The 15249-nt window shown below is 33.5% G+C and overlaps 1 protein-coding gene across 1 annotated transcript; it reads right to left on the bottom strand.

Moving 5' to 3' along the window:
- Positions 1 to 883: 883 nt before the first annotated feature.
- Positions 884 to 2807, bottom strand: LOC149494955 (cytochrome P450 726A27-like). The gene is made up of 2 exons (XM_089723681.1): positions 1864 to 2807; positions 884 to 1776 (listed from the first exon to the last, which is right to left on the bottom strand). Exons 1-2 carry the CDS (start codon positions 2761 to 2763, stop codon positions 1168 to 1170), a joined length of 1509 nt encoding a protein of 502 aa, XP_089579807.1. The 5' UTR covers positions 2764 to 2807; the 3' UTR covers positions 884 to 1167.
- Positions 2808 to 15249: the final 12442 nt, after the last annotated feature.

Raw genomic sequence — 15249 nt, 5'->3', positions numbered from 1 at the left:
TTCTTATTGAATCTATGGCTGTGATACTTTTGGTTATATTGGTTAGATGTCTTGTTTGGGAAATAAATATTCAAGTCATATAAGATATAGTGTTAGTGATTTGCAGTTTGAGCTGGCTTGCAAACTTTTGAATTGGACAGATAGGTGAATAAATTGTATTGTTTAATCTTTTCTGTGTCTATCATGGTATGACAGTTTTGGCTGATGGCACATGCACGGGCTCTAATTTGCTTAGGATTCCTTGATAAATGCAGTTGCTGTTATGCCTATTTGAAATGTACTTCACATATGCAGTTGTTGTTATCCACACGAACCACTAGAAATTTTTAAATTTTTCTTTTATTTAATTGGATATAATTTTTAAATTAATAGATATATCGATAATTATAATTTTGAAATTTTTGAATTTTAAATTGAGTTATAATTAATAAATATATAGATATTATAACTTTAAAATTTTCATTTTTATTGGCTGTTGAGTATTTAAAATTAATAGACATGTATATACATAATTGTGACTTTAAAATTAGTTTATATGATAAGCTGTTGCTTAACAAAATTAAAAACTACGAACATATTGTTTCAAAAAAAATTAGTGATTAAAATCAAATAAATTTATAAAATGAACGAATGAAATAACTTTAATTAATTTAATACAAAATTATTGAATTATATAATAGGTTATATATTTTAAAAATTGAAGAAAATTTTATATCTAAAACATCTAACAACCGGTCAAAACGCTAAAAGCTACTTGAAATGCTGTTGTTGAACACAGTCTAAAACATCTAAAAGTTATAAAAACAGCTAATTCATCTAACAGCTATAAAAACAGTTAATTTTGCCGAACAGACACAAAGATTCAAGTTTATTATATCAATAAAAAAATTATAAAAAAATGAAAAGAAGGAAAAATTCCTTTCTGTTGTATCATTATTTCATTGACATCATTCAATTTATTACAACCCACAACAGTTTTGTTTTGGTACATCTCAAAGTAAAAAATAAAACCAAGATGGAAACTCACCCCTATCTTTTATTTTTCAATTTTTTTTTTTTTGGTAAACGATAAAGAGAGAAAAAATCACTCCAACCTTAATTAATCTGCAAGCAACAAATTAGTACGTGAACGTTACAAACATTTAACCTTGAGAGAACATAAAGAAATTAAGGATGGTATGGAATGGGAATCAGTTCAAGGTCTACTTTTCTCTTCATAACTCCTCCAAAAGCATCGGTCATGTCAAGATTCTCTGCAGTAATTCCTTTAGGAAATTTCCAGTCAAAATGAAAGAGCAAATTTGCGAGGAAATTTTCCATATGAACCATACCTAACGCAATTCCAGGGCATACTCTTTTTCCTGCACCAAATGGAAGATATTCAAAATGATTTCCCAGATAATCGATTGAACTATCAATAAATCTCTCGGGATTGAATTTTTCAGGTTCACTCCAATGTTTAGGATCTCTTCCGAGTGCCCATACATTAACCAGAACTTGAGTACCAGGATAAACATCATATCCACTAACTTTAGTCTTTTGCTTACAAACCCTTGGAAGTAGTGAAAGTACAGGATGTAATCTCATTGTTTCTTTAATAATTAACTTCAACCATTTTAATTCCTGGAGTTTTGCTTCCTCAATGTACCCTTTTTCACCAAAGACACTCCGCAATTCTTCTTGCGCTTTTTTCATTATTTCCGGTTTCCTCATCAACTCTGCCATTGCCCATTCTGTAGTTTTTGAGGATGTGTCACTTCCACCCACAAAAGCATCCTGCAATGGAAAGTACGAAATCTTCAGTTGAAACTTGAAATCGCAATAAGAGCCTAATTAAACTCTTAAAAAGGAGTATATACTTACGATGGTTGATGCTTTAATGGTGACATCAGTTAAGGGAAAATCAAGATTTCCACTTTGTTGAAGGTCCAGAAGAACATCAACGAAATTGCCAGCTTTCCTCCCATCGCCATCCTCGGAAACCCACGCCTGCTTGTTTGCTTTATGCTCTTGTAAGATATCTTCCAGGATCTTATCTGTTTCATAATGCAATTTCATAACTCTAGATTTTTCCCTCTTGACTGAAGGAAGCCATTTTAAGGAAGGAAACACGTCAGCTATATTTACTCCTCCAGTATAAATAATACCATCAATACATGTTAACAACGTTTCTTGATTTTTGGTTTTATGACCAACAGCATTTCTTGCAATTATAGAATTTGTAAAAGCAAATATAGTATGAGTAAGATTAACAGAACTTCCTTCTTTGGAACGCAGAAAGTTTACAAAATCAGCCATTTCTTCTTTTCTTACTGATTGAAACGACTGTACTCGTTTTGCGCTCAGTAATGCCAACGTACAAAATTTTCTCAATTGCCTCCATTGATATCCGTATGACCCAAAAACCATGCCGTTACGGTTATAGTTCAACACATCATTTGCAAAGACAAGCGCTCGTTCTGCAAAGATGGGATCTTGTATTTTCATCACTTCTTTGGCTGCTTCCGGCGAGGAAACAACAAGAAAGGGAATTTCACCGAGTTTAATACCCATTACCGGTCCATAAGTTCTGGCCAACTCCGCAAACCGGTGATGAGGTGCGTCGCCGGCGAGCTGGAGGATATTACCTAAGAAAGGTAATTTCCATGGTCCTGGCGGAGGGTTAGAATCATGTTTGTATAATTTCTTGGATACTTTTAATAAGACGAAAAGAAAAAGAACGAAACTGGAAAGAACTGAAACTGAGAGGATTTGCTGTTCCATAATGACAAAAATGTTTGGTTACGGAGAAGATTTGAATGGGAAAGTGCTGATGGCAAGTGGTTTACACTTCAACGTGACTGCATATTTATAAGGTTTAATGACGACAAAAAAATAATACGTAAATAAATAACCTGAATTTTGATTTCTTTTTTCAATTTTTATCAATTCTCTTAATTTTATCACTCATGGATTTAAATTATTTTTTTCAGCAATTATAGGATAAACGAATGATTTGACTTTGCTTTGCACGAGTCTCTTCTCTACTTGCATCACATGGCTTTAGGTTTTCTATTTGACGTTGAATTTTTTTTTGTTGAAATTCATATCACCTGGATTTTTTATTCAAAATATCATTAGCAAGTCTCCGTTTATTTCCGTTAAATAATTTATAGGAAAATATTTTCTACAATTTTCTCCATTTGTTTCTGTAAAATAATTTATATAAAAATATTTTCTACAATTTTCTATTGTTTGGGGAATTCAGAAAAATAAGTCAACGGAAAATATTTTTCTAGTCAAAGGAAAATTACGTCATTTTTAAACAAAAATGACTTTCCATTTTGAAGAGAGAAAAATATTTTTCAAACATTGACAAACTTATTATATCCTTATAAATTCATATATTTTTTTAATTTATTAATCATGGGTAGTCACTATCATCAGTCACTTTCCACCACCAGTCACCACCATCAGCCACTGGCCACCGTTGGGCACCACCACAGTCACCGGTGTGACTTCTATAATTTCTCTTTTTTTTTTTTGCATTTTTCTAATATTTGTATAAAATTTTTAAAAATGAAATTTTTATTATTATTAATATTTTTATTGTCTTATGAATTAAAGATTTTAATATTTTTTTTGCTTAATTTTCAATATTGTAACCAAATAATGAAAAATAAGTCATTTAAAAAATATTTAAGAAATATTGAAAAATATATTTTCCAAAGGTAAATTATTTTTTTGAAAATGAGACAGAAATTTAGATTGTTTTTATCTTCTTTACCAAATACGGCATCATTTTGGAATGCCTTGCTCGCCCAGGTTTGAGTTTGACCAACCATATAATATAAATGGAGGCGGCTAATCAGTGTACTTAATAATAATGAATCAGTTTTCTGCCTTTTGCTTACAAGACAGTGATTAATTATTTAAGCATATATGATTCAGAGTAGTGCATGTGATGACAATCTGATTCAGAGAATTTTTAATGTTACTATGGAGACTAAAATTTATTACCTTTTATTGGAAGTAATGGAGAATGCTAATTAGTGTATTTAATTAATAATTAATAAATTTTAATTGAAAAGCACTACTAATTCTATGTACAATGAGCTGTAATAATGTAACAATGTCAATGTAATCAAAAATATTTATAATGCAAAACTATTAGAGTATAAATAGTTTTAGTTACTCCTCGGTTCTGTTATTTTAGAGAAAACAGAAAAATAACAGGGAATAAGGAGGTGGTTAAACATAAATTTTTCTCAATTTTTTGCTTACAACACCTCTAATCAGCATTAAATATAAATTAATGGTGAGGAAGCCAACTCATTAATAAAGTCTTCCAAGGACACATTTATTAGCTATAATTTTTGAAAATTGCAAAACTCTCATCAACTTCAAATTGGAATATTTCGATAAAATTATGTTGTTTTAAAACATAGGGACTAATAAAGGGAACTTGGCCTCAGATATCATGAGCACTCCTTCATGCACTCAGTCTAGAAAGAAGCGCACTCAATTTGCTCACTAAAACAAAAAATTGTGCCATAATAATGGGTATAATGTTGATATAAATGCCATTGTTTAAAAAGTAAGGTGCAACAATAGAGAAACCTGTGACCATTTTATAAAAGTTGGCTAGTATATAAATATTGTTCGCACTCAGATCCACAAAGTTGAGCAAATTTCTAAGGCACGACCTACAAATATAGTCCTAATATGAACACTTCAGTTTGTTTGCTAAAAGAAAATTTGTTCAGTAACCTTACTAATAGTAAGATGTACTCTAAGACTCAAAAGTAATTTTTAAAAAAATATGGTGCAATAATATAAATTTGTTACCGTATTATAAAAACTTCTCAAGAAAAATAGCCATATTTGTACTCACATACATAAAGTTGAGCACACTTCTGTGAAACCATGTAGAAACATAGTTTGACTTGCCTACTCTAAGACATATGTATGTAATTTTTTATAACTAAAATGTTATAAGCTAAACGTTACGTTACGTGACTTCACTTAACTTTTTAATTTTTTATAAAAGATTACCTTAACTTTTAAAAGTTAATTTAAATGTTATATTACTGAACACTATAAAAACAGTGTTAACTTTTTATAAACGTTACCTTAACCTCTAAAAACGAGTTCAAACGCCATATACCGAACAATATAAAAAACATTGTTTAGTCAAAACACTAAATTTTTTATGAAAGATTACCTTAACTTCTAAAAGCTAGTTCAAATGCTATGTTACCAAACACTATAAAAACAGTGTTAACCTTTTATAAAAAGCTACCTTAATCTTTAAAAATGAGTTCAAACGATATGTTATCGAACATTATAAAAAACAGTGTTTAATTAAAACGCTAAAAGCAACTTTAAAAGCTATTGCCGAATACAGCCTTAATCTCTATTTGATTTATCGAACATATTTAAAAACTTGAAAAAATATTTTTTCCAATAAATTCATTATCTTTTCCTTGATTAGAATATTGAAACTTTTACTTCATAAAATTGTAAAAGTTTATTATTTTAAATATGATAAAAAAAAACATATAAAATTATCAAGTCGACATATATAAGTATTTTATTTTACTAAAGGTTAGTTTTTTATCTATGTAGAAATATCAAAGATTATGACATAGATAACTTCTTTGGATGGTTTTATATTTGATAGATGTCATGGAGTCAGAATGTTATTGCAGTTGATGATATCTATATATGTTGTATTTGCAATAAAGAATGCAAATTTCTTTTGATGAAGTTGTTTGCAATATAATTCTTATTCCAGATGACATTTTAAAATTATTGTACAAAGCAAAAAAGGAAGATAAGGTATTTTAGAATTTTTCTTTGATGATTTTCTTGACATACATTTATTATATTTTTTTTCTTCACAGTTGCTTTGCAGATGACCAAAAATATGTAAAGAGACAGCTAAAAACGTATTTTATGTACACAAATTTTATTCATCATATTTTGATTAATGTATTATGTTGTTCAATAATGTATTATATTATTGAACAAAATTTTAATATTGTCACTGTTTTTTTTCTTTTTCGGTTGGCTTGATATTTAATAATAATTGTTGAAATATTTTTTTCCTCTTTATTAAAATTAAGTAAAGTTTGACATATTATTTTTAGCTTTTCATATTGTAAGTTAAATATTATTTATGAAATAACTTGATTTATGATTTTCAATAATGTCAATTTTTATATTACTGTATTAAATAAGTAGTAATTAAATAATTGCTTTTAAATTATACAATAATTGTTTTCAATTTTTATGATAACGTGATATGTTTTATTATTAATTATCACACTGTTTCAAACATAGCGGGCTTGCTAGTTGCCACCTTGACTTCTTCTGGGTTTTATGATCTATATTGATGAGTATATGTAATACGGTAATGTAAAATAATAATTCATGCTAATATAATAATGAAGAGGTGGCACTATTACATACATTAGTTTTCTTGTCGTGTAGAGGAAACTTGAAAGTTGGAACCTATAAGATTAATGATTTTCAATATGTCAATTTTTATATTACTGTATTAAATAGGTAGTAATTAAATAATTGCTTTTAAATTATACAATAATTATTTTTCAAGTTTGTTTGCACCAAGACTATACCAAAGTAATAGATAATTTATTGCTTTAAAATTTTTTTTTTATGATAACGTGATATGTTTTATTATTAATTATCACACTGTTTCAAACATGGTGGGCTTGCTAGTTGCTACCTTGACTTCTTCTGGGTTTTATGATCTGTATTGATGAGTATATGTAATACGGTAATGTAAAATAATAATTCATGCTAATATAATAATGAAGAAGTGGCATTTTTACATACATTAGTTTTCTGGTCGTGTAGAGGAAACTTGAAAGTTGGAACCTATAAGATTAATGCCCATAACGTGGGATCATGTGACTAAAGCAAGATTATAAAAGGCTGCAACCTTAAAATGGACAAAATAATGTTGGGATCAAGTTTAAATTAACGGCACGAATGAAAGGGAAGTAACATAAATATAAGAAATTAAGGAGTTGGAACTGAAAGGGGATATAAAATGGCTGTAACGTAAGGTAATTGTATTTGTTTATTCAGTTTCCGTGTCATTTACACTGAAGTCACTATTTATTTATAGAAATTATGGCGGTGTTTGTCAAACAAGAAATATTCTACAATGTATAATATTGTCATTTTATGTAAAGTCTAAAATAACCTATATTTATTCGAAATTTACATAATTAGGTCCAGATAATATTAATATTTGTTCATTAATATTATTGATATAATATAATATAAATATTTTTAATTATTTACATAATCCCCTAAATAATTTAAAAAATCTCATAGATCCTCATAAATCTCCCCTTTATATTTAACTGTTAAATGTCGTGGAGAAAATCTCCCCACTGTCGTATCTAAATCCACATTAGTAACTCTCTACAGCTATACAAAGAGGAATAAAAAAGAAAGAAGGGACCGGACGTTCAAGACTTATTTTTACCTTTCTCCGCTATTCTACTAAATCTATACTCTAAAATACACTTAAAGAATAAAAACATATTTTTTAGATTATCAAGTCCCAAGCCCAAATACCTCTCCCTTTACCATAAACTTTTTCCATCTTGTTCAGAATTAAAATGAAATTGTAACCCAGCACGACCAGCCAATTAATTATCATAAAAAACATATGTATAAATATAATTTAAAGTATATCATAATACAATGAAATATGGCAATTCATAATAAAATTTTATGTATGATACTTCACATTTATTTACTTCGTATGTACAATTCAACTCATAGACATTTGAAACACCCCGAATTTTTATTTTAGAAACCTTTGAATTTTTATTAAATCAAAAATCAGAAATTTTGATCGTGTGGGCTGCAAGAATAATAAAATCTCAATTCGAACCCAAGTTTGCGAGTTGGGCCTAAGCCCAAATATACCATCGGAATTTTCGATTTGAGAACAGTTAAAATTTTTGAGAAATAATATGAAATTCCAGCAATTTAGTCTATTATGAATATATATAAATTAATTATCCTAAAATCAAATACCATTACTATTAATATTTTTATTATTATTGAGTAAATGGAGAAAAAGTTGGAAATGAAACGTTTCCCATCTATTAACTTTGAAGATGGAGCCCGTATGGCGGAAATGCCATTGAAGGCAGTGATGGAGCGACTGTCGAGCTTGGTTCTGACCAATCGGCTCACCAAATGCACAAACAAAGCATGGATCCGAATTCCTGGCGAATTTTTGGGTTTGGGGGTATAAGCGCCGCTCAAATCCAACTGAGGCACGATTTTCCGGTCACCGCGCACGGCGGCCACGGCAGCGGTCCGGTGATCAGCCGGCGACGCCCCGAGAGACAAAATTCTCTTCTCTTCGCGCTGATCATGGAATCGTCGCCCGATTCTCAATTGGTACGTTCTAAGACCAATTTCCTCATTTTCGGTATAAATTATAAATTTAATAATTATTAGTTAATTAAATTGAATTTGAATGAATAATCAATCAAATATAATTTTGCTAACAATCAGTCGGTATAATATTGATGTAAGCTAATTTAGGAATTGTTAGGAAAAGTTATAAATTAAGGCTTAGACAAGTAAATAGTTAGAGGGCAACTAATAATATCATTGAATCATGCTTGGAGGTTAATATGAATTGTTAATTAGTTGATTTGGAATTATTAAGTGTATATATGTAAGTGTGATGGATGATATATGTAGCTTGAAGCGGATGAGCTGTCTGAATTGATTGATCGGATGATTGAAAAATAAGGTTATGGCGGACGGGATGAGTTGATGTGAATTGCCCGACGGATGGGCTTTGATATTATATTTTCGAATCGTGGTTTAGTCAAATTTTAGGGGAGGTTCTGCTGAAATTTAGATCGAATCTAGATTAACTTTAATTGATAATATAATAAATAAGCTTTAGATAAATTCTATAAATTGATACATAATAAATAAAGTGCTCTAATTACTTCATTATTATCATTATTATTCATTTAATTATTCAATTATTTATTTATTTTCATTATCATTATTATTATTATTTATTTTATCGTTGTTGTTTATTGTTAATCTTATTTATCTAATTATTTATTTGTTTGCATTTGAGTATGGATGTCTAATTGTGCATTGCATTACGATGTTTAATTGATTAATATGTCTGCATTTGATTGCAATGTTTGATTAATTGTGTTGTGATAATGCTATGCTTTGTTTGTGTGGAATTGGGATGAAGTGGGTCACCATGGGTTTGTGAGACCGTTACTGTTATATGGATCCTGATTATGATTACCGTTACCGTTATATACTATTACTGTTATATGGATCCTGATCTGATTACTGTTAGCCGGGTAAATAGGAGATCGGCGCCCCCATGTGCACCTACCGTTACCGTTACCGTTAACTACAGGTTGGCTTCTTTATTGAGCGCACCTGATAATCTAGATTTGATCGCAGCCTGCAGGGTGGCCTCCTGTTGTGAGCGCCTGATGATCTAGATTTTATGGAGACGACCGGGTTGCCTCCTGTTGGTATATATAAAAAAATATATATAAAAAAAAAGAGAGAGAGAATGGAAAAACAATGAGAGGGCTGGTCAAGTGAGGATTAGACCGGTCGGCCAGAATGGGGGATCGGCTCCCTGGTGCACATGTGATTGGATGAGCCATGTGGGAGGATGGCTCATCGGGGGTTTCGGTGACGCCACTGACTAATTTCCGCGTGATGTGATTATGTGAAGATGTTAATAGTTGTGAGTGCTGGTGATATGCCATTTATGTGACTGGCTGCGTGAGCATATAACTAGTCGGATGACTAGATTGATATATTTATACATTTGTGTGAATGCGTGTGTTGTGCAATAAGTATTACTTCTTAGAAGGCTCACATATCTTGTTTAATTTTTCAGGAAGTAAGTTTCTCTTTAATTCGGTTAAGTTATGTTCCTTTGCCGCAGGGCTAGAAGAAAGTTTTCCCAGTTTCATAATTATTTTACTATGTAATTATATGTATAAAAAGCTATGTATACCAAATAGTTAGTGACTCCGCAGTTGTAGAATTTGCGTACAATTAGTCGTGTATTAAAATAGACGATATAATTATGTGAGCCCATATAAAAAATGTAATGTATTGTTAATTGGGCCCGAACTGTGAACTGTTGTAGCTGATAAATTTGGGCCGAGATTTAATAAAATCTTGAGGTTTATTTTCCTATAAATATGGGCTGAATGTTTAAAATTATATTGAGATAGTAAATTTTTAGTGTTTCACGCTTACTACGGGCCTCGGGGCCTTAAGCTTACATGGGTCCTAGTACCGGTCCGGCCCATGGAATCGGGTCGTGACAACATCATTATTAATACTATATTGACTTTATCATGTGCATATAATTATATAAGAAACCATAATGGTATTGATAATGCTACTTCTAGTAGAGTCTGGTCAGATATTTGTTAACACACAAATACAAATACATTTTTTCAACCAAATAAAATTGGAAATCCATATATGTTAGTTTTTTTTTCTTAGTTTGCACAACTTCATTATAAGTTTTTTAACAATACAAATTTATTGTCAACCTATAATAATTTTAAAATATTTGTAAAAAATAACAATAATGATTAATATAATTATTAATGAAATTAATTTCATCATTAATTTATTATTTAATTAAATATTCATTAAGACAATTTACTCACCTCAATAATGCATTAGTAACCTATCTTCAGGTGGTTACCCCGCACGCACAAGTCCATATTGTAGTATTGATAAGATAGGGTCGCCACACCACCAATTATGTTGTCCAACCTCATCTAAGTCCCTCAAAGGTGGCAGCAAAGAAAGATCAACATTATTCTCGTGTGTGGTGAACAATGTGGTGGCCAGCATGTAAAATAAGGAAGCTCTAGCCACCTAATCAACATCTAGGTTATTGGCCCCATGCCCCATATCCTTGTATTGGCTATAGATACTATTATATATATTGAAGCTTTCCCCCTAGTGATAACAGGCCTCACCCTAATATACCGATCAAGCACACGCTGAAGTTGCTCCTCGAGCAGGTCTCGTAGCCTATCATCGAACAACATGGCGCTACCTCCAAGTCTAAAACAAGTAATAATAGCAAAAACCACTACAATGGTCATCTCTCTACACAAAAGATGGAAAGTATGAGTGTGGCAAGGCCAGCACACCTTAGGCAAATCCCACATCGGTTAAGGACGGGGTAAACGATCTATACATAAGAGGGGTAGCTTCTAACTTGGTTAGCGCGCTCTTGGGGGACGGCGATACGTAACGCCCCAAGGGACAAATCCGTGAGGAGGAATGTAGCTAGTAACTCTCCAAAGCGGACAATTCTAACCAAGGCAGGGCCCACACTCTGAATTGCTTAGCGCGCTTTTGGGCGGGTTGCAAAGCCTGCCTGAGGGACAAATCCGTGAGGGTTACAAAGCCTAAAGCGGACAATACTGACCAGGTCAAGGCTATGACAATTGGTATCAGAGCCGACCCTCGTTCCTCTGGCCGGTGGTGGGGCAAACCTCAGCGAGGACGCTGAGTCCCCAAGGGGGGGTGTATGTGGCAAGGCCAGCACACCTTAGGCAAATCCCACATCGGTTAAGTACGAGGGGGTGGTCCTGTACATAAGAGGGTTGGTTCCAGAACATGGTTGAGGCCTTTTGGGCGGGTTGCAAAGCCTGCCTGAAAACAAAACCGTGAGGGGGTACTCGTACGGGCTGGAGCCCCAAAGCGGACAATATTGACCATGGGCTGGGCTATGACAATTGGTATCAGAGCCGGCCCTGTGCCCTCTGGCCAGTGGTGGGGCAAACCTCAGCGAGGACGCTGAGTCCCCAAGGGGGGGTGTATGTGGCAAGGCCAGCACACCTTAGGCAAATCCCATATCGGTTAAGGACGGGGTAAACGATCTATACATAAGAGGGGTAGCTTCTAACTTGGTTAGCGCGCTCTTGGGGGACGGCGATACGTAACGCCCCAAGGGACAAATCCGTGAGGAGGAATGTAGCTAGTAACTCCCCAAAGCGGACAATTCTAACCAAGGCAGGGCCCACACTCTGAATTGCTTAGCGCGCTTTTGGGCGGGTTGCAAAGCCTGCCTGAGGGACAAATCCGTGAGGGTTGCAAAGCCTAAAGCGGACAATACTGACCAGGTCAAGGCTATGACAATGAGTGGAGTCCATCCATCGCCCCATCAGGGCCAGAATACTAACCTTTGAAGTCCTCCCCTGCTGCTAGGACAATGTATCGATGAAGGGACCGAATCCTGTTTCCTAAATCTTGTTCTTCGTGTTTTCAGATAGTCGTCATACCATTGACCAACCTAAAAGGTGTTGCCACCGACTTTGGCTCGAGACACGTCTCCCAGTAAGCACATGATTAACTGCCATAATCCTTGATGTTTTGTGCATAAATTGCTTAATGGCATGTTTAATAGCTAAAAAATAACATGAAGTAAGCAGTGCTACTGAGAAATAGTGCAACGCACTGAGAAACCCTATACGGTGTTTCTCAGTGTCGCAGGCCTCTTTTTAACAGGGTAAAAGAAACCCCATAGAAGCTTGAGAGAAATAGTGCATGCAATTATGTGAGGCATACGTCGTTACGCAACAGACCGCCCCAAAAATCAGCAAGAATAAGGTAAAAACCCTAACTTTTTTTTATCTAACCTAGTTTTCATGAAATAAGAAGATAGGAAATCAAAAGATCGGGTTGAAAAGTACCTCAGTAGAGAGTTTGGAGCACAAACGACCCCGCCAAATTGAGTGTCAAAGTCACAAAGTCTCCTTACGGCGCCACATGCTCCAATAATTACATCCCTAGGCTCATAATTCTAGTCTAAGGATCTACGGCCTGTCCCTTAGGAATCCAAAATAGTCATGTTTTAGCATCCATATATGGTCGATAGGAAGGTATTTGGTTGGAAGAAGACCAGAGAGTTCAGAGAGTTTAAAAAGCTTAAGGGAATAAGTGAAAGGTTTAAACATTCAAAAATTTTTATAAGCTTTTTATGGGCTTATTAGGCCCACTTAGGATTTTTAAACTCAATTGCTGCAACACAACTCTTATGCTTGGTTGGCAAGTTATTCTAACTCAATGCACAAGTAGGAACATCACCGTTGATCACAAGTAACTTTTCTCATTTTGCTTGTGAAGTCACATTTGTTACCAAAGTCACTTTTTTGTGCAAAGGCACACTTACAGATATATTTTTGTGAAACATGAGATATTTTCATGGGAAGTCCCTCTTTTTTATAAATTTTTATGCAGAGTAATACTTTTCAGACATAATCTCGGAAACACTAAACCACAGGTGGTAGGTCTTTCCTTTTAATTAGCAAAAAATTGCTTTTACAGGTAAAAATTACCTCAAATCGTCCAAAGGGCACATTTCCAATATCAAGTCGTCCAAAGAACGCATCTTCATCATCAAGTCGCCCCAAGAACTCACTTTCACCATCAAGACCATCCAAAGAACAGAAACCTTGTCTGCATGGACATGCTAATTTTTTCATACAATTTGTGAAGTAAGTATTTCTTACTTTTGCATCTATTTTATACTTTGACGACATTCTGCTAAAAGCAAAATATTATCAAAGTGGGGGGCAAACTGTATTCACTTAATTTTGCCTAAAAAAATAGCTCAATGATGATAACCGTGTTCAATAAAATCAGGTCTTATACACTCGATCGAGCCTGATTCTTGATTCGATAATCCGAGTTTAAAACGAGTTTTCAATCAAGTTTAAGATTGAAAACTTGATTTTCTCTAAGTAAACTATTGGGTTTTTAATAAAAACAAAATCAATCACCAACAACAAAATCAATCATTCATAAACAAATCATAAGTTCTTAATATCGGATTTGGATAAAGTTCTCGAGCCTTCAAGTTTGAGAAGTGTTGATTTGCTCCAAAAGGTAAAATCTGAGAACCTAGACTTGATTTAATTCATTTTTCTTTTTTCTCTATAGGTACAAATCACTTCTTAAAGGTCTGAACGTGAGGAAAATCTAGGATCATCTAAGAGCATTTGACTACTGAGAAACGCCTCACCTGGTTATTATAAATTATAATGCTATAAAAATATCAATTATTGATAAGAGTTATTTTTATAGTATTTTTTTATTGTAATTTTGATTGAAATTTCTATTACTTTTAATTTATTTAAATTAGTTTTTATGTAATATTGATATGTTTTTATTCAAAAGCTTCCTTTAATCACAACTCACTTGATTGGAAAGAAAATTGTAGGATTTTGCAAAGAAAAGAACAAAAATAAAGCAAAGTACAATTGCCACGCCCCAGCCCGTGTCGCGAAGCACGGCCGTGTCTGGCACAAGGCAAGACAAACCAAGAGACAGAGAGATGCACGCCCCAAGCCGTGCCGAGGAACACGCCCGTGCGCGATAGCCTTCCCAGGCCATGCTGCGGAACACGCCCGTGCCTCATATGCCTCTGACTTCTAGAGAGATGCACGCCCCAGCCCGTGCTACCCCGCACGCCCGTGCGCGCTATCAACCAGACTCCCAGGACTGGCACGCCCCAGGCCGTGCCAGGCAACACGCCCGTGCAGATCAAGAATTCTATACTTTGAGTCAAAAGTTGCCAACTGATTTCTCCATTTTCACAAGATGCTTTGGATGCTTTCTTCACATGCCAGTCAAAGTTCAACCATGTGCATTTGAGACACCATAATTGAGAGCAATTCATGGCTTAATTTACAAACTTTTCCACCTCACAAAGTTGGACTTCACTCATCAAAGCACAAGGCTTGTTCCCCCAAGTAGTCTATATAAGGAAGCAAAGAAGCCACTCAAAGGGCATCCCCATTCCATCACATTACACATTACACTCCACTCTCCATTTTTCTCTCATTCTCTTAGTCTTGTACATAGTTTTATTTTGCTTTTGAAGTTAAGTACTCAAGAGTTGTGCAAAGTTCAAGGAAGCCATCCAAGCAATACCTCTCTAGTTCTTATTTCTAACTCTTAATCTTGTTTATTTTCTTTCATTATCTTTATTGATTATGGAATATTTATCAAGTATTATTGGGTTTTCTTTAAGTACTATGTGTAACTAAATTCTTATACTAGGGGTTTGATGTAGCTTAATCTCTTTTCCAATTTATGCAATTAGATTTATTTTTCCTTATTCAAGTTATGATTTATTAATGAACTTAATGCTTCTAGGCAGAATTTTCCCCT

This window comes from Jatropha curcas, chromosome 7 (genome assembly GCF_041381405.1).
Source record: "Jatropha curcas cultivar XTBG-Jc1 chromosome 7, XTBG_Jcur_1.0, whole genome shotgun sequence".
NCBI classification, from domain to species: Eukaryota; Viridiplantae; Streptophyta; class Magnoliopsida; order Malpighiales; family Euphorbiaceae; genus Jatropha; species Jatropha curcas.
The sequence above is the reverse complement of the archived record's forward strand: the minus strand, read 5'-3'. Positions and strand labels throughout refer to the sequence as shown.